The 16,888-nt window shown below is 36.7% G+C and overlaps 1 protein-coding gene across 4 annotated transcripts in view; it reads right to left on the reverse strand.

Moving 5' to 3' along the window:
• Positions 1 to 668: 668 nt before the first annotated feature.
• The window catches only part of TM7SF3 (transmembrane 7 superfamily member 3), a 30,264-nt gene continuing 14,044 nt past the window's right edge, over positions 669 to 16,888 (reverse strand). For 3 of the 4 annotated variants that reach the window (XM_081060943.1, XM_081060941.1, XM_081060942.1), the window contains 7 exons: positions 12,898 to 13,075; positions 10,204 to 10,290; positions 8,758 to 8,838; positions 7,947 to 8,099; positions 4,753 to 4,850; positions 3,999 to 4,161; positions 669 to 2,738 (listed from right to left, as the gene is read on the reverse strand). In XM_081060943.1, the coding sequence (XP_080917069.1) occupies positions 2,476 to 2,738; positions 3,999 to 4,161; positions 4,753 to 4,850; positions 7,947 to 8,099; positions 8,758 to 8,838; positions 10,204 to 10,290; positions 12,898 to 13,075 (1,023 nt within the window). In that variant the 3' untranslated portion in view covers positions 669 to 2,475. The remainder of the gene's footprint in view (positions 2,739 to 3,998; positions 4,162 to 4,752; positions 4,851 to 7,946; positions 8,100 to 8,757; positions 8,839 to 10,203; positions 10,291 to 12,897; positions 13,076 to 16,888) is intronic. The other variant, XM_081060944.1, reaches the window with a different exon arrangement.

The raw sequence follows: 16,888 nt of genomic DNA on the forward strand, positions 1-16,888 counted from the left end.
GTGGCAATATTAACATTAGGAGCTTCCTACCAATTCAACATAAGAAAATTGAAAATAATCAATGATTTAAAATTTTCATTATGATAAGAGTATAAAGCACATTTGGATAGGGAGTCAGCTATCCCAAATTTTGGATTGACAATACTTTATAAATGACTTCATATCATTGACTCCTTGGTAAAGAATTTCCTCAGGTATAAAGGGATCAGGTAACATGATCTCTCAAGTCCATTCCTGGTCCAATATTCTAGCAATTTCTTTGTTAGAATCAGTTTTCCATCCCATCTTCTACAGAACTCAACTAGTCTACAGCACTGATTAGCTGCTGTGGTTTGGCAACCTGTAGTTAACTTGTAACAGATTATTAGTGCCAAAACATTTAGAAAACAGTATTAACTACCCACATTAATACTACTACTATTCTTCAATTTGACACACTTGAAGTGATAATGACACCAACACAAATTAATCCAGTAAAGACATCAGTTTGCCTCAGATTTCCTTCGTTTCCTATTATTTCATTTATGCTTAAACTGATTTTTAAAAATAATTGTCCTGATTAAATAATTTTATTTTTATGGCTATGAAACTCTCCTCTCGTGTCTTATTGCTATAGTATAAATATAGCTGGTAAAGAATTTTATAATAATGAGACTTAGCATTTTTTTCAAAATAGGTATTTATTATTTAAAAAAATTATACAAACTGGCTTTTTATTACTCACAAATTATCATAAAAATATTTAAACAATTTGTATTCTCTAAAAAAGTGTTCTCTTTACATTCTCATTGGCAGTGCATTTTGATGGTATAGAAAATAACTCAACAAACATTCTATATAACGTTACAATGTATGTAGGGCAGAAGCCAAAATCCTGACAGTGAATTGTAAAAAAATTTTTTTCTTTAAGTGTTACAGCAGTTATATAAACAGAGGATTACAGAACAATAAATGAACACCTATGTATAATTTTTCAAAGCAAAATGATTAGTTTTATATTTTTCATTTTGTTTCAGCCTTTCCAAAACACTTTTAAAAGCAAAAGTTGAAAGTTTTCCAGTTACCTGAAATTCCAAAAATCTATTATACTTTGAAAAACTCAAACGCAGCATCATTTCAGTTAACTCACAAATGTGCACACCACAACTACACCACCCTGTCACTCAGGCCTGTCAGAGTCACCCACCAACTTCAAGTCCAAGGCCAGAGGCTCTGGTGGCAGAGGCTCTGACAGTTAAGAGCAAAGGCCACGAGGCGTAGTATACAGCCCAGGGCATCCAGGTACTTTCTGGTGGTGGAAATACGAGCAAAACTGAAGGGATTCTCCATAGAGATTCCAAGGTCCTAATTTAAAAAGCAGATCTATTAACCACCGGAATAGTTTCTGGCTCCCTCACTTTAAAACACAGATGGTACAAAGCTTTGTATAGAAGAAAAATCTTTTGAAAATGTACTTTACAGCTAATAACTAATGTAGCAGGCAGAAAGAACTACAAAATGCAAATTTTTAAAAGGTTACCTTACTAATGGGACTATAGATTAAGTAGGAGCCATTTGTATCCTAAAAAAACAATTTTGATGTGTCATCTAAATGCAGTTTAAATTAGAGATCAGTCAAAACTAAAGGAGCTTGAAAGAAAAAACCAAGCCATTATTTAGAATATAAATAAATCATACATATAAAAGTTCTATTATCTATAAAAATTGACCTATTTTCAAATAACTGAAGTAACTTAGCTATTTAAATTACCATTTTAAGCAATAAAAGGCAAAAACAAAGGGTATCTACTGAACTGTACAGTTAAAATGTTTAATACAGTAAATGTGTATTTTATCACAATTGAAAATAAGCGACAGGGTGCCTTTTGATAATGCATACTACTACAAACGATGCAACAAAGTCATCAGACGGCTTTTAGTAAGAATATCAGGTAGTTTTCCATCTTTTGTACTCTGAAGTGCAAAGGCCCAGTATGAAATCCCTAAACCTCCAAACGATGGCAGATAAAGATTCAGTCTAACACTTTAACCACCCACCGTGCCCCTACCCCCCAGGTTTAGACAGACTGAGGTGAGAGAATTGTTTAAATAGTTATAAAAAGAAACACCAGAGCTTTGCAGGAGAATCAAGGTTTTTTTTTATTTTTCTTTTTTGCGTATCTACATAACGGAACAAGTTGACCATATAAACCAAAAGGTAATATAGTTAAATATTTCAAAAACAGAAAATAACCTCCCACCACCAGCTTTTTGGTCATCTTTCTCACTCTCACTTAGAATGATCACAACCTCCTTGGCATATCCTTACCCCATATCAATAAGGACACCACAATATCATACGAAGCACAGATACCAAAGCCTGTTTTCTTATTAGACTTGCACTGGAGACTGCTGAAGCCGGCTGGACATAAACACCAAAGCTGAGGCACTGCCCAACTTGGACTTCAAGATAACACTGACTGAGCCCTTTGGCATTTAGAGAAGCAGGGGTGTTCGCTCTCCAGCTGGCTGCTCCTTCTGGAAGAGCTCTCTAATCTGGGTTAATCGGCCGTAGAGCCTCTCTCTCAATGGAGGGATGTGGTAGCTAGGATCCAGAATGTTCGTGACTCTGCGCTCCCTCTCTCGTTTCCATACCTTGTATGGGTGGGGAGGAAAAGACGGTCGCCCTCTTTCACTCCGAATTTGTAACGTAATTCCACTGACAGCCAGCATCCCCCATACTGCCAGGATAATAAAGTCTAAAAAAATGGTAGAAAAGCAGTTTGAACTTTTGTATTTTAAAACCTAACACATATCTACCATGTAACCTTTCAGAGCCTAAATCTGTGTCATCCCTTTTTACTAATATTAGACTTTCTGGTGAGTTTGTCCAAACATATCATTTCCTCACTTGCAAACCAAGGAATGACTGAGGAAGCTACAGTCTTACTACATTTGAAAATAGGAACTTTCTATCACAGGCATTTGAAAGGTTGTACAGGAACCAGTGGTTTGGATCCTTGCCATTCCAGTATTTTATGACCAGTGCCCACAGGCAGAGTTGGGGACAAGGAGAAGGCAGCAATCTAGTTACACCTCACAAAGGTACATCACAGAACATTAGATGCCACCATGCTCTCTTCCCCATTCCCCACCTTGCTCATAAAGAGTGGGTACAGAAATGAATGAAGAGATTCCACAAAATGTACTGAGCTTCTAGCAAAAGGCTTGGCAAAATACTGTCTTGTATGTAAAACTTCCAAGACACATAGATTTCAAGGTCTCTACCATTAACCTTTTATCCAATGAGGGCAGGTTCAGGAGAGTAAATAGATTTACCCTTAAATATTCATAACGATCACAATTGCATTTATACATCTTCAATTCTAAGGCATGCTTTCCCATGCTCCTATTTTAATATTTCTGAAACCAACATATCTTACAATCTTTGTAAACATTTAATTTCGTAGTGTTTTTTCCTTCAAAAAGTTAATGGAAAATCTTTAATGGGTAGAAATGTTACAACTGAGGAAATAATACACTTAACTGACTGAAAGTCACTTTCACTTTCAATAAGCATATTACATGCTTCTTTAAAGGAGAGGAACATGCTTCTTTAAATGACTTGAAAAACAGGATGTCATTCTCATCCCTCATCCCACCCCAATCTACAAGGTGACAAGCTTTATTCTTAGCATTTTTCTCACAACTGGGAATTGACCAGGTAAACCTAAGTAATCCTGGTTTAGAAATTTCTTAACAAAGTTAATTTAGTAGATTTTTAGAAGTATAAACTTCAACTACCTTACAAATTTCAATTCTTTCCATCTGGCATAAGTCATCATTAACAGAGGACTCTAATAACATTTGTATGGTCTGAGTTTCCTCCTTGTATCAGATTAACTTTTTTTCCAACCAGTGAACCTTCTTTCCACCTAGTTACCAAGAGCTCTTATGAGCACAGGTGGTCCAATATTCCTAGTTAACTATCACTCTTAATCTTGGATTTAGAATCTTACCATTAGTTTGAAAAGGCACATTTGTGAAAGCTCTGCGGAAATGAATGTTGAGTGCTCTCTTGAGTACATTCAAAGTGATGTAAGAAAGGCTTGTGTACAAGTAACTGTCAATGGCCAAGACCACCGAATAGGAGCCAATGAATCCACAAGTAACTATGTTCAGCTGTGGAAAAGTGGGAGAGATTAGGCTTCACCTATGGCAGAACAAGAATAGTTTCTAACTCTCATCACTGGCTTCAATCACAGGGAGTCACTTCTATTCCCTCGAGGAACATGAAAAAGGGCCAAGTATTAGATAGAGCTGAATAAAGGTTACCTGAAAAGATAAACTGAAAATAATCTTCGATACCCAGTGAATTCTTAAAACACAGTTTACCTTATATAAAAAATATCTTCCCTGTGTTAAGAATTTCAACAGTATAAAGTTTAATTAGGTGAACCATTTTTCTGGAGAAACAGCTAATGATCCATCAGGTTGTTGCATTATAGTGAGCCGTACCTTCTCTGCTCCCACAGTTAATAGCATATTAACAGTGATAACCTGCTCCACTTGATTAAGGAAACACTGTATGGTAATCATAATTACAACTTCTCTTGCTTTCATAGTAACATGGCAATTTAAAATCAACCATCTCATACAGATTATCATAAAGCTCTCCCTAGTGAATAAAACATGCAAAATGATGCTACAAGTGAACAAATGAAGGTCCAGGACAACATAATGAATAAATCTGCCTTTTGATGAAACACTTACCATTCTTAGGCAGCCCATGAAAACTACTGGGATGAGAATCGCTATACAAGAGAAGGTCACCCAGAACACACCATCATTACGAAATACTGTTAGGTTTCCTGAAAAAGCAAATAGAAATCAAGAGTAAACAACAGGTTCAACAAGTTAAATTTCATTTTCTCAACATCTGAGCATGGACATTCATCAAAGGTTTAATGTTAACACCCGGGAATATGTTGACAATTAGAAATGAAGTCTGACTGTATCCATTTAAGTGTCAATGAGGTCACCTTTGAAGGATGTGTCCTAGAAGGTCAAAGGGCAGGAGGAAAATCAAGAAGGTAAAGGCTCTGCATTTATTACCAGGATAATTTGGAAGAGGCTGGACTAGTCCAAGCTCTTCCATTCACTAGTTGTGATGCTGGGCCTCAGTTTCCTAACCCATAAAACGAGAAGATTGAACCACTTCATCTCCAAGTTCCAAATCATCCATTCTAGCTCTAAACTTCTATGATTCCATGATTTTGTACTGCAAAGTAAAAAATACAAGTAAATGGCATTCAGAGTTAACCATATGAACTCCCACCCAATATAAGCAGCAACATCCATTCAACAGATTTTTGCCATCAATGCATTTCCTACTCAGCCACGGCATACTGTAAGACGTAATTTCCTAATCTATCAGAAAGATAGGAGCTGACCACTAATCAGCTCCTACAAAACTTTCTCCAAAATGCAGCACACCTTGGGTTAACCCAGGACGAATATATTAGAACTACCATTTATAAATTAAGTTGAAATGGCAAGAATATAAGCCTGACAGTTATTTAATACTGACACTGACACCATAATTCAGTCCAACTGGAGGTGGCCCTATTAACTTGAGACCCACTCCTGGCAGAGTGGGAGTTCTGCAGTGAGAGGATCTGACCTTGGAACCCATAGTCTCAGAAGGTAAATTGTAACATGCTGTAATGAGGTGAATTTATGGATCATATTCTCAAGTTTAATTATACTAATCTGCACAAAATATATAAGGTGTGATCAAAACACGTGGTGAATGTTTTAAATTAACAAAAAATTTATTACAGTGAAAGACACATTGCTCAAAATACTCCCCCTCACTTCGAACACACTTATCCCTCATTCTGGCCACTTTCTGAAGCAGTTCTGGAAGCCCTATTTTTTGAGTGTCTTTAGTTGCGCTGTCGTGGCTGCCTCAATGTCCTGAATCATTTCGACTTCGGGGAAGAGCCAGAAGTCGCATGGTGGCAGATCCGGTGAATAAGGTGGATAAGGACACACCATAATGTTTTATATGACAGTAATTGACATATACCAGAAGCGATGTGTGACATGGAGCATTGTGATGATGGAGAATGATTTATAGCACACTTTAAAACACACCTTCTCTCAACTGTGGCTCACACCTGACTGACTGCACTAAACAAGTTGAAACTTGTCACACACCCTTTGTTATTAGGGTTCAATGAATGGTTTCCTGTATTGAAATGTATTCCATGCCTTTCCATTGGATGGCACTCAGCAGCAGCATTCACCATACTGCTTGATCACAACGGAAAGGCTCCGTGTCACACATCACTTCTGGTATACTGAAAATAAAAACATCTGGTATACTGGTATACTGTCAAATAAAAACATTACGGTGTGTCCTTATCCACCTTATTCACGGATCTGGCACCGTGTGACTTCTGGCTCTTCCTCAAAGTCAAAATGACCATGAAAGGAAAATGTTTTGAATCAATTCAGGACATCGAGGCAGCCACGACAGTGCAACTAAAGACACGAAAGAGGACTTCCAGATCTGCTTCAGAAAGTGGCAAGAACGATGGGATAAGTGCGTTCGAAGTGAGGAGTGTTCTGAGGGCTATTAGTGGCAATGTGTCTTTTACTGTAATCATTTTTTTTTTAATTTAAACATTCACCGTAGTTTTTGATCACATCTCATAGGTTTTATGTTTTCCTCCTGACTTCAAAATTTATGCTATTTCTACCCATCAAAAGCATACTAACTACTAAAAATTCTAACCTATTATCCCTCTACGCACCAAGCATTAACAAAAGCGGGGGTGGGGGACGGCATTTAGTATTTGATTTAGCACATTTAGAGTACGGCCCTATGTCTACATTTTCAACATACATCCCTGTAAATTTGTCATTTCGCCACGTCTAAACAACACTGCTTTGCAGGTAGATAAAAAGCTATCTGCAGGAGGGGCTGTGGGAATGAACTTGGCTATAGGTTTGCTAAAATCAGAACAATGGGTCTGAATGGTCAGAAAACACACAGGTTGTCAATTCTTTCTGGTCTTAAAACAAAAATCTTTTAGCGAGGCAACTGCACTCCATTATACCGTGTTCTCAAGAGCTGACAGCCTCAAGAGACAGGTATACTTATATTTATAACATTCCCATCAACTTTAATCTGTAATATAAGAACCAAACATTATCACAAGAACAATAGCCTTAAGAGAAAAGAAAAATAGCCTTAAGAGAGTACTTCAGAATGTAGATGCTTCTTTTGAATTTTTGACAATTAGGGAATGTGAGTTACTGCACAACTGCAAAGAAAGTTAACTTAATAGTTAACCAGATTTTAAATATTGATAGAAATTGAATTACTTGAAGAAAAAGTCCCCAGAACCATCCCTGTGCTATGGCCCTAGGATGACTACAAGTAGGTACCTTGGGACACTTGAGTGTGGCAAAGGGTGGGAGAGGAGGTTAGGGGTACAAGAAAAGACTGGGAACAAAGTACCAGGTCCCCCAACTCAGCTGCTGTCAGAGCAGCACCAAATTTATCTGTGGGACAGTGGGCTTCTGCTTAAGATTCATTTGAATAAAGAGTTCCAGGATTTGAAAAAATGAAAGAACAAAAACCACTGTTCTGCCATATATTAAGAATCCCCTTCACCTCCATTAATTCTAACAGAAACACACCCTCATCACAACAAATAGGTACAAAGCTACCTCTAAAGACATACTGGAAGTCATCTAGTACAGGGTGCCTTTGAGGAAACAGGGATTCTTATTTGTGTTGGCCTTCCTAAAAGTGCCACATCATCAAATACAAATCTCCAGTACTCTACAGAAGGCCCCAAATCCCTGATGGGCAGTATTTGCACCTAGGAAGCCCAAATAAGACCTTTCAAACAATGAACTGAACACACAAACATCAGTTACACATCTCTTACCCAGTGGAGTGAAGAAAGTCACTGACGAGACAAGGAAGCCCAGCACTAGTCCAACGCACAGCATACAGAGCATCAGGATTCCAAATCGCCACCAAGCAGCTACCAAGAAAAGCCCACCAACGCTTCCAGTGATGGCTGTCAGAATCAGACGAACTGCACAAGGGAGATGAACTGTTTGACCAGAGGTAGCTTTCCCGATTGCATGCTTTAGACACAAGGTACCACTACCAAAGCCATCCTTAGCCTGTCTGTTGGTCAAGCACCAACAGAAGGTTGGTGGACTCTTCAGTGGTGCCATGAAACTGCCTGGGCTGCCTCTAGGGAGGGGACAGTCTGAAGCATGGGAACTAGCCAGGGAGCTAAACCTCCCAGTACAGCCACAGGCGAGGCTTAGCACAACCTATAAATTGAGGCTGAGGAAGAAGGGGGGGTGGGTGACAAGCATTCTGTTAAACGTGACAAGGAAGGAGGAACTGTGTTTATTTTAAGGTAAAGAAAATCTTAACATTTTGATTGTTTTAAATCTCGTATTTCAATATATCACATTGCTGAAACACAGGTTTATAATCAATATGGCCCTTCATTTTCCTGAGTATCAAGGAATTTACATGCAGATTAAAAACTTGAAAGAGAAAGGTCTGAATGAGTAGTCTAAAAAAGAAAAGATGTTTCGAGCATAAGTGGCCCATTATTTTACATACATAATAGGACATCACACACAATACTGGTCAAACTGTAGAAGAAAAGGTAGAGTAGAAACACAGCATATTCCTTTTTGAACACCCAATTAAACTATATTATTTTTACTTACCATCGTAGTTAATAAGTGTCAGTCTTGAAATCAATATGTAAAAGAAGAATCCCATAAAGATAAAGCCTATGAAGAATAATTCTAGTAGCAAACCAAGAGAGAAAAATAACATAAGCTATGGTTAGGTATTCATTTTACAGTGCAATTTAAATATCTAATCTCAAATACATGCTTACACATTAGGGCATTCAGATAAGAGAAATAATTATCTATAAGGCAAGAGAAACTTAGAACTAATTGGAGTATATATAAATTTAGAAGTCACGGAGTAAATATTACTTTTTTAAAAGAAATATTACTATTAAATGGGTACAATATTAAAGAATTATAAGACATACTTTCTTATATAAACAAGGTCAATTTCAATTGCTAAGTTGTTCATTGTTACTTTCATAGCTCATTTTAATATATGTATACTTCCTTCTTAAAACAACAGTAGTATTTCTGTCACTGTGTCTGATCTGAAATTACACACTAAATTTCAATTTGTTACATGAGCAAAAATAAAACTTGAAAGGTAAAAAAAGAACAAAATATTCCAAAGCAAAATGTGACTTTTGTATCTTCTTCTAATTCATCCTTTCTTATTTAGGATGAACAATCAACCATTGTCATCATCCATTAAAATACCCAGTAATTTCTTTGCAACCTTGCATACAGCTTAGCAATTAAATTCTTTGTTACAGAATCATTCTACACTTTGAGGAATTAAATATTCTTCATAATAGTCTCTTCTCAAAATAAGAAAAAAGTATAGGAACGGAGGGAAAGGAGTTGCTACTTCCTTTAAAACAATAAAGCAAATATATAGAGTTTCATGAAATCAGGATTATGTTCACGCTCCCCTTGATGCTGTCATATTCACTTCTTGTGAATGAATTAAATAAGTTTTTTGGTTTTTTTTTTAGTCATTGTAAACGCCAGTTGCTTAGAAGGCAATCCGAAGAATTTCAAATCATTTTAGTGAGTATAATTTATATTCTACTCCCTGCACTGGTTTCACTGAGGACTGTGGGGTTCCGTGTGCTGTCTGAACCTCCCAGGACGGAACACATACTTCAATCTCACTGCACACGGAGCCCTGCAACATGATTTATCCGAAACCATGTTGATCATCACCATCAAAATCCACACATATTTTTACACTGACATCCTGATTTCTAACCTGTTATCTTTAGCCAGCAAGCCAATCTAGCAATTGAAGCGGTTGCTGAACAACTCAAATGTTATTCCCCTCTTAATAAGAGGTTGTACTCCATTAACAAGAAAAAAGTAAAAATGCAGAGCAACTCGGTGCAATCTCTACTAAAAGAACCTAGCCACAAATCTATGAAGGTAGTGAAGATAAGCAGTTGCTTTCTCTCCTTATAGGTCATAAATTCCCCTGCAACATTTAAGAAAAAAGATCACGAGGCATGTAAATACCAACTATATCAGACGTAATACCTGTTTTCCAGAATCTGTGTCCGAAGAAACAAATGAAGAGACCAAGTAGGGCAAAAAGAGTGAAAAACACTTTGGTAGATACTCTTCCTAAAAATAATAAAAATTGAGTGCATAATATATCCAATTTGATACTTTGTATTTAATTAATAAAGCTTCATTAAAAAAGCAAGTCAACTGACAGGTAATTTATTCTATACATGTATAATTTATTTTTAAAATATCCCTGCCATCCCCAATTAACTTTTCTATATAGGCATGGATGCTGGTATAACAAAAAGAAATAAAAAAATATGTGATTCCTGATAGAGATATGTAACATATTTTTGGGGAAGGGGGTGGGGAGGAAGTGGGAAAGGCGGAAGAGAGTGCTTTCTGTTTCTTCACAAATAAACTATAAGAAAAAAAGGAGAGGGGAGGAAGAAATGGATTAAAAGAGACTTAAGAGACACATCAGCTAAATACAATATTCAGATCGCATCTTAAACCTGATTCAAACAAACAAACAAACAAACAAACAAAAACTGTGAAAAGCAACTGGGAAGACTGTAAACATTGCCTGTTAATTTGATGCCACTAAGGAATTATCTTCAGTATTTTAAACTAAAACTTGGGTTAAAGATAATGTGGCTATATTTTTTAAAAAACAGCACTTATCTTTAAGATACAAATACTGAAACTTTGTGAGCAAAATGATGAGGCATTTGTTCTAAAAGAATTCAGTAATAAAGGACGGTAGGGGGCAGATACAGGTGGGTGTATACCTAAAACAAGATAATGTCCATGAATCAAAATTGTTAAGGATGGATAATGGTATATGGAGGTTAACTGAAGTTTTCCATAACAAAAAAATTGTAACCAAACTCATTACAATAAAAGAATATGTATTGCACTGTAAGCACACATGAACAAATTACTACCAATCTTATCAATTATACAAATTGCTTTGGGAAAAAATATAGCGTTATAACAAACAATAAAGCACTGTATGTTTCATGAAACCAAAAAATCCAAATCCTGTGATCTCAATAGGCACAAGCTTCAACACAAAACCATGATTTGAAAGACAGGGCTACTGAAGAATAAAATATGCACACTAAATTCACCACCATCACAACTCCTTTGAGATAAACCCAAGAATGAAATCCCTACACTAAAACCAAAAACAAAATACCTATACAAACTCACATGAAAAACATTACAAACCCACCACCAATCAAAACAAAATACTTAAAAGTGCTCAGATGGAGATACCATGAAGACCTATATTTAAATAAGAAACACAGGATAGAAGACCAGAATTTTCAGGGAGTAATATATACCTACATATCAGCTTTTCTGAGAATGAAGAGCCCAAAAGAAAGAGGAAATGAAAGACATGCCACCTTCTGCTGCTTATTTCAGACACTGGTTGAAAACTGATAATGGGAAGGAATTTACCCTGCCTTTTTTAAAAGAAGAAACTGTAATTCTTCCCCAGTTGATGAGAGAAAAGTCTTCTTTATAGAAGAATGTTATATATAGCTATGAAGAGAATAAAAAGCAAACAGCATAATACATTGACTAGCATTTGAGGAATCTGGGTGAAGATTATGCAGGAATTCTGTGTACTAGTTTTACATATTTTCTGTGAAACTATTTCAAAGTAAAACGTTACAAACACACACACACACACACACACACACACACACACACACACACCCTTGCCACTCCTCCACTGCCACAATTCTATCTATACCACCATCATCTCTCACCTGGATTACAATGGCTTGCTAATCAATCTGTTTCTGCTCTTGCCCCTGACTTTTCTCAAAAAAGCAGCCAGAGTGATCCCATCAAAATATGAGTGCAGGGGCAGCTGGTTAGCTCTGTTGGTTAGAGCTCGGTGCTCTTAACAACAAGGTGGCTGGTTCAATCCCCACATGGGCCACTATGAGCTGTGCCCTCCACGCCTAGATTGAAACAACTACTTGACTTGGAGCTGATGGGTCCTGGAAAAATACACTTAAAATAAATAAAAGTTTTTTTAAAAATGAGTGCAGTCATGGCACTACTTGCTCAAACCCTCCAATGCCTTTCCATTTCACTCCCGAACAAAGCTAAAGCCCATACTATGACCTACAAGGCCGCACCCTGAGTTGCCTGCCCCTGCAACCTTTTGCCCCTCTCAATCTTTTCTAGCCACTGTTCTCACTGCAATTCTTCAAACACACCAGTAAGCTCCCCCCAGCTGAGGGCCTCCGCACTGGCTGTTCCCTCTGCCTAGCAGGTACCTCCAGACATAAGGCTCCCTGCCTCACCTTGGGTCTTTCCTAGCAAGGACTTCCCTGGTCATGCTATCTCAGATTCTTCTGACTACCACTTGTTATCTCCCTTTCCTACTTCATTTTTGCTTCTGAGGGCTCATCACATTCTCATGTATTACATGTTACAAATTTATCTTGTCTGTCTCGTCTCCCTCACTAAAATATAAGCTCTAAGAGGACAGGTATTTTGTCTGTTTTGTTCACTGCTGTATTTCAGTGCTGAGAACAGAGAGCGAAATAATGTTGGGGCTTAAAAGGCACTTGTTAAATGGTAGAATGAATGAATGAATGAATACTTGACAAAATAACTTAATAGTCTTAAGTTCTGTGTTAGTTGGTATAGATCTGCAAAGCCAAAGAAAAATTTGCAAGTTTAAATCCACATACTCACCAAGTGAAGAACAATTACCCTCCATTGCCTCAAAGCTGCAAGCGTATGTGTGAACAGGAACATAAGCAGCAGATGTATTTAGAAATGGGTCCCAAACAATGACATTATAAATGACACCTTGTCCCCGGAGGGAGGAGAAGGAAACACTTGTCTTATCGTTAGCTGTTAGGGTAACCACCTAAAGCCAAAAATAATGCATGATTAGTGTTTAGACTTTTTTTTAAAAGGCTATTCTATTATAATGCCACCTACATGTGATATAAATTGTAATATTAAAATGTAATTCTTGTTTAAAATATGCACCAAACTATTTTGCTTTGTCAAAAGATTGTCCTACACAGTTTGTATGTACTAATATAAATAAGCTCTTACACAAAAGGCTTCTAAAGTTTTTATATAGTGTTAAATGTTAAGTAAAATAAGACATAAATAACACGTAAAGGCTAATTAAGACAAAACAAACAAAAAAATGTTTTTTCCATCTACTAGATTGTGAACTATGACTTAATGGCAGGAACCATATTTATCTTGCTCTCTAATCTTTCCTCAGTACTTAGCACAACACCCAGCACATAGTAAGTGTTCAACAAATGTTAGTTATTGCTGCTAGTTACGGAGCTGACACAGACAAAGTTGGTTAACACCTCATAGAAAGTTCCACTCATTTTTGTTTAACAGGCTCTGAAATAAAAAACCATTACATGTAGCTGTGTTATACAATAACACAGCTAAATAAGTCCTTAACTTCAAAACTTCCGTTTTAAAGGTTGTTTTTTAAATAGGTATTATAAATAACAGAAGAAACCAAAACCGTATATGATAATAATACATAGATTAGAGCTTCAGGAATAAATCATTATGAGCTTCTTAGAAGACTTCCACTATTGAAAAAATATTGCTTAGCCTTTATAAATATCTTTCGTGCGATAAGGATTTCGTCAAGTTCAACAATATGCTAACAATATCTTCTGCTCTCCCAAGTTTTTATTTTAATAAGCTTTTTTTTTTTCTTTTTAAGGAGGGTGCACATTCACGGTGGCCCACGCGGAGACTGAACCGGTAACCTTGGTGTTATTAACACCACGCTCTAACCAACTGAGCTAACCAGCCACCCTCTCCCAAGTTTTTATTATGCAACAATCAACCTTCCAGCAATGTTGAAATATAATGAATAATCTATATACTACACTTAGATTCAACAACTGTTAATATTTTACCATATTTGCTTTTCTATTCCACCCTTCTTTCTCCCCCCTCTAGTTTTTCCTGCTGAAACATTTTAAAGTAAGTTACAGATATCATGATGTTTCACTTCCAAATACCTCGGCATGCACATCCAAAATCAGTGTTTCTCAAACCTAATGTGCCTATGAATCACTGGGAGAGCTAGTTAAAATTCACGTTCTGATTCTGTCAGAGGAGGCAGCTGAGATTCAGCTTTTCTAACACTTCTCCCGTGATGCCAATGCTATGTCTTCATTTGCCACACTTTGGGGAGCAAAGTACAAAAGTATAGGATATTCTCCTATATACCCACAATATTTTAGCTCACCTAAAAAAATTCAGATTTTTCCAAATGTCTTTTATAGCTTATCTCCCTTTTAAGAAAGATCCAACCCAGTTGCATGCACGGTATTTATCTCCAGTGTCTGTAATCGAGAGCAGTCCTTCCCACCTCCCTACACCCACTCACCCAATGACTTTTCAAGAGATAAAGGGCAGTCACTTTGTAGAATATTCCACAATCTGGATTTTTCACATGGTGCTCAAGGTGTCCAACTTGTAGTTTTACCCCCTGTAGTTCCTGTAAACAGGAACTCCAAGGACTGGATTCAGGTTAACTAGGTTTTGCTAGAACATTCCATAGGTCATGGTGATAATGTCAGACTGCATTCACGTAAGCACATGATACCAGTGGACCCGCCATCAGTGAAGCTAATATTCACCACATGGTTCAAGAGGAGACCATGGATCACTCCACTCTGAAAGTAGTTTTCCCTTTACAATTGGAATTCATCTGAGAGTGCTGTTTAGGCATCCTGGGAATACCTAGGATATTAGGATATTAGGACTATTGGGAATACTGTCCCCCAATAACCTTTCACCTAATGATCTTTGCCTGAATTATTTCATTGAGGGACACAAAATGGTGATTTTCTAATTCTAATTGTTCCTTCTACATTTATTAGCTGGCATTGTTCTATAAACAGTTTTCTCTCATCAACTGAGGAAGAATTACAGTGTCTCCTTTTAAAAAGGCAAAGGAAAGTCCTTCCCTATATAAATAAATGTTCAGAGTAACTTTTCTGTGAAGTAAGAAAACTTCCCAGGGGCTACTATGGGGAGAGAGGTATAAAGCATCTCTCCCCATAGTAGCCCCTGGGAAGTTTTTTTTTTTTTTCTTTTTTTCCCATTTTTTTTAAGTGTCAGAATGGACTTGTTTTTATTTATTCAAGACTTATAATCCAGGTGAAAGGATTACGAAGCTCAAATTGGCAGTTACAAAATAGTGACGGGGATGTAAAGTACAGCATAGGAATTAAAGTCAATAATATTGTAATAACTATGTATGGTACCAGGTGGGTACTAGACTTATAGGGGAGATTACTTCATAAGTTATATAAATGTCTAACTACTATGCTGTACATTTGAAACTAATATAATATTAAATGTCAACTGTAATTGAAAAATAACTTTTTTTTATAAAGACATAATCAATCATTTTCTTTTGGATGACTGAATTGTCCCAAAGTTGGCCAAAGAGAGGGTTTTCTTGAATTCTGGCACACGATATATCTAATTCTTAATCTTAACTAAAAGTTAAAAAGTAACCTAAAACGGGCCTGGTTTCACAGTTCTTATATAAATTTTTTCCATGAAAAATGCCATTGGTAGTTTGATAGAGACTGCATTCAATCTACAGATAGCTTTGGCTAGTATGGACCGTGCAACGATATTAATTCTTCCTATCCATGAGCAAGTATATGCTTCCATTTACTTGTAACTCCTTCAATGTCTTCCAATTTTCTGAGTACAGGTCTTTTACTTCCTTTGTTAAATTTATTTCTAGGTATTTTATTTATTTGATCATTGTAAATGTGAGCGAGTTCTTATATTCTTCATGATAATAAAACAGTCTTCAAAATTTCCTGTTTTAAATAAAATAAGCTGATAAGCTTTTCCAATAGTGGCTCCTAATCTGTGAATAAGCACAATGAGTTTCCTTGTATAAGTCTCCCTCTTAGCCAGGGGCAATGACGTCCTAAGCAACACAGCAACAAAATGAGATCTTGTCCTACAAGAGATTGAGCCCCTAGGCTAATCACGTATGCCATTTCAATCATTTCTTTCCAAATAATCTGGTAATCTATCAATCTTCTGGAAAGAATCAGAGCAGCCTAGAAAAACTCTACCCATTAACCATGAGACTGAAGAATGACCTTGTATGTTATTAGTTTGTTATCAGGCACCTTTCAAGACATAAAGATAACATCCTGCCCTCCACATAAATGAGCTATAGTGTGAGCCTCCCATTTTAATGTGCACTCATAAAATTAAAATGCAAATTTTATAAAACGCAAATTCTGACTGAGTAGGTCTGAGATGGAGCCTAAGAGGCTACAACTCTAGCAAACTCCCAGGTGATGATGCCAGTGCTACTGGCCCATACCCCACAATGGAGAAGCAAGAATTTACAGGGGTCCCAAAGCGCAGAGAAAAATTTTGCTCCAAGTTAGAGACTTTGAGTTTGGGTTTAAATATTAATGCCACTGTGTATATGCTTAAACAGCTTCTCATTTTTTTTCTCAAAACACTATAACTTTTATCATTGCTAAAAAGTATAACCTAATAGGTATGGGAGTACATAAAAAAATTAGCACCCACTTCCATCCATATCACAAGATAACCATTTCATGTCAGTGGCTGCAACTGAAACGTAATTTACAAGCATCTTTTCAAAGGCTAGCATTACTTTAGAGTATCGCCAGAA

This window comes from Rhinolophus hipposideros (genome assembly GCF_964194185.1).
Source record: "Rhinolophus hipposideros genome assembly, chromosome: 9".
NCBI classification, from domain to species: domain Eukaryota; kingdom Metazoa; phylum Chordata; class Mammalia; order Chiroptera; family Rhinolophidae; genus Rhinolophus; species Rhinolophus hipposideros.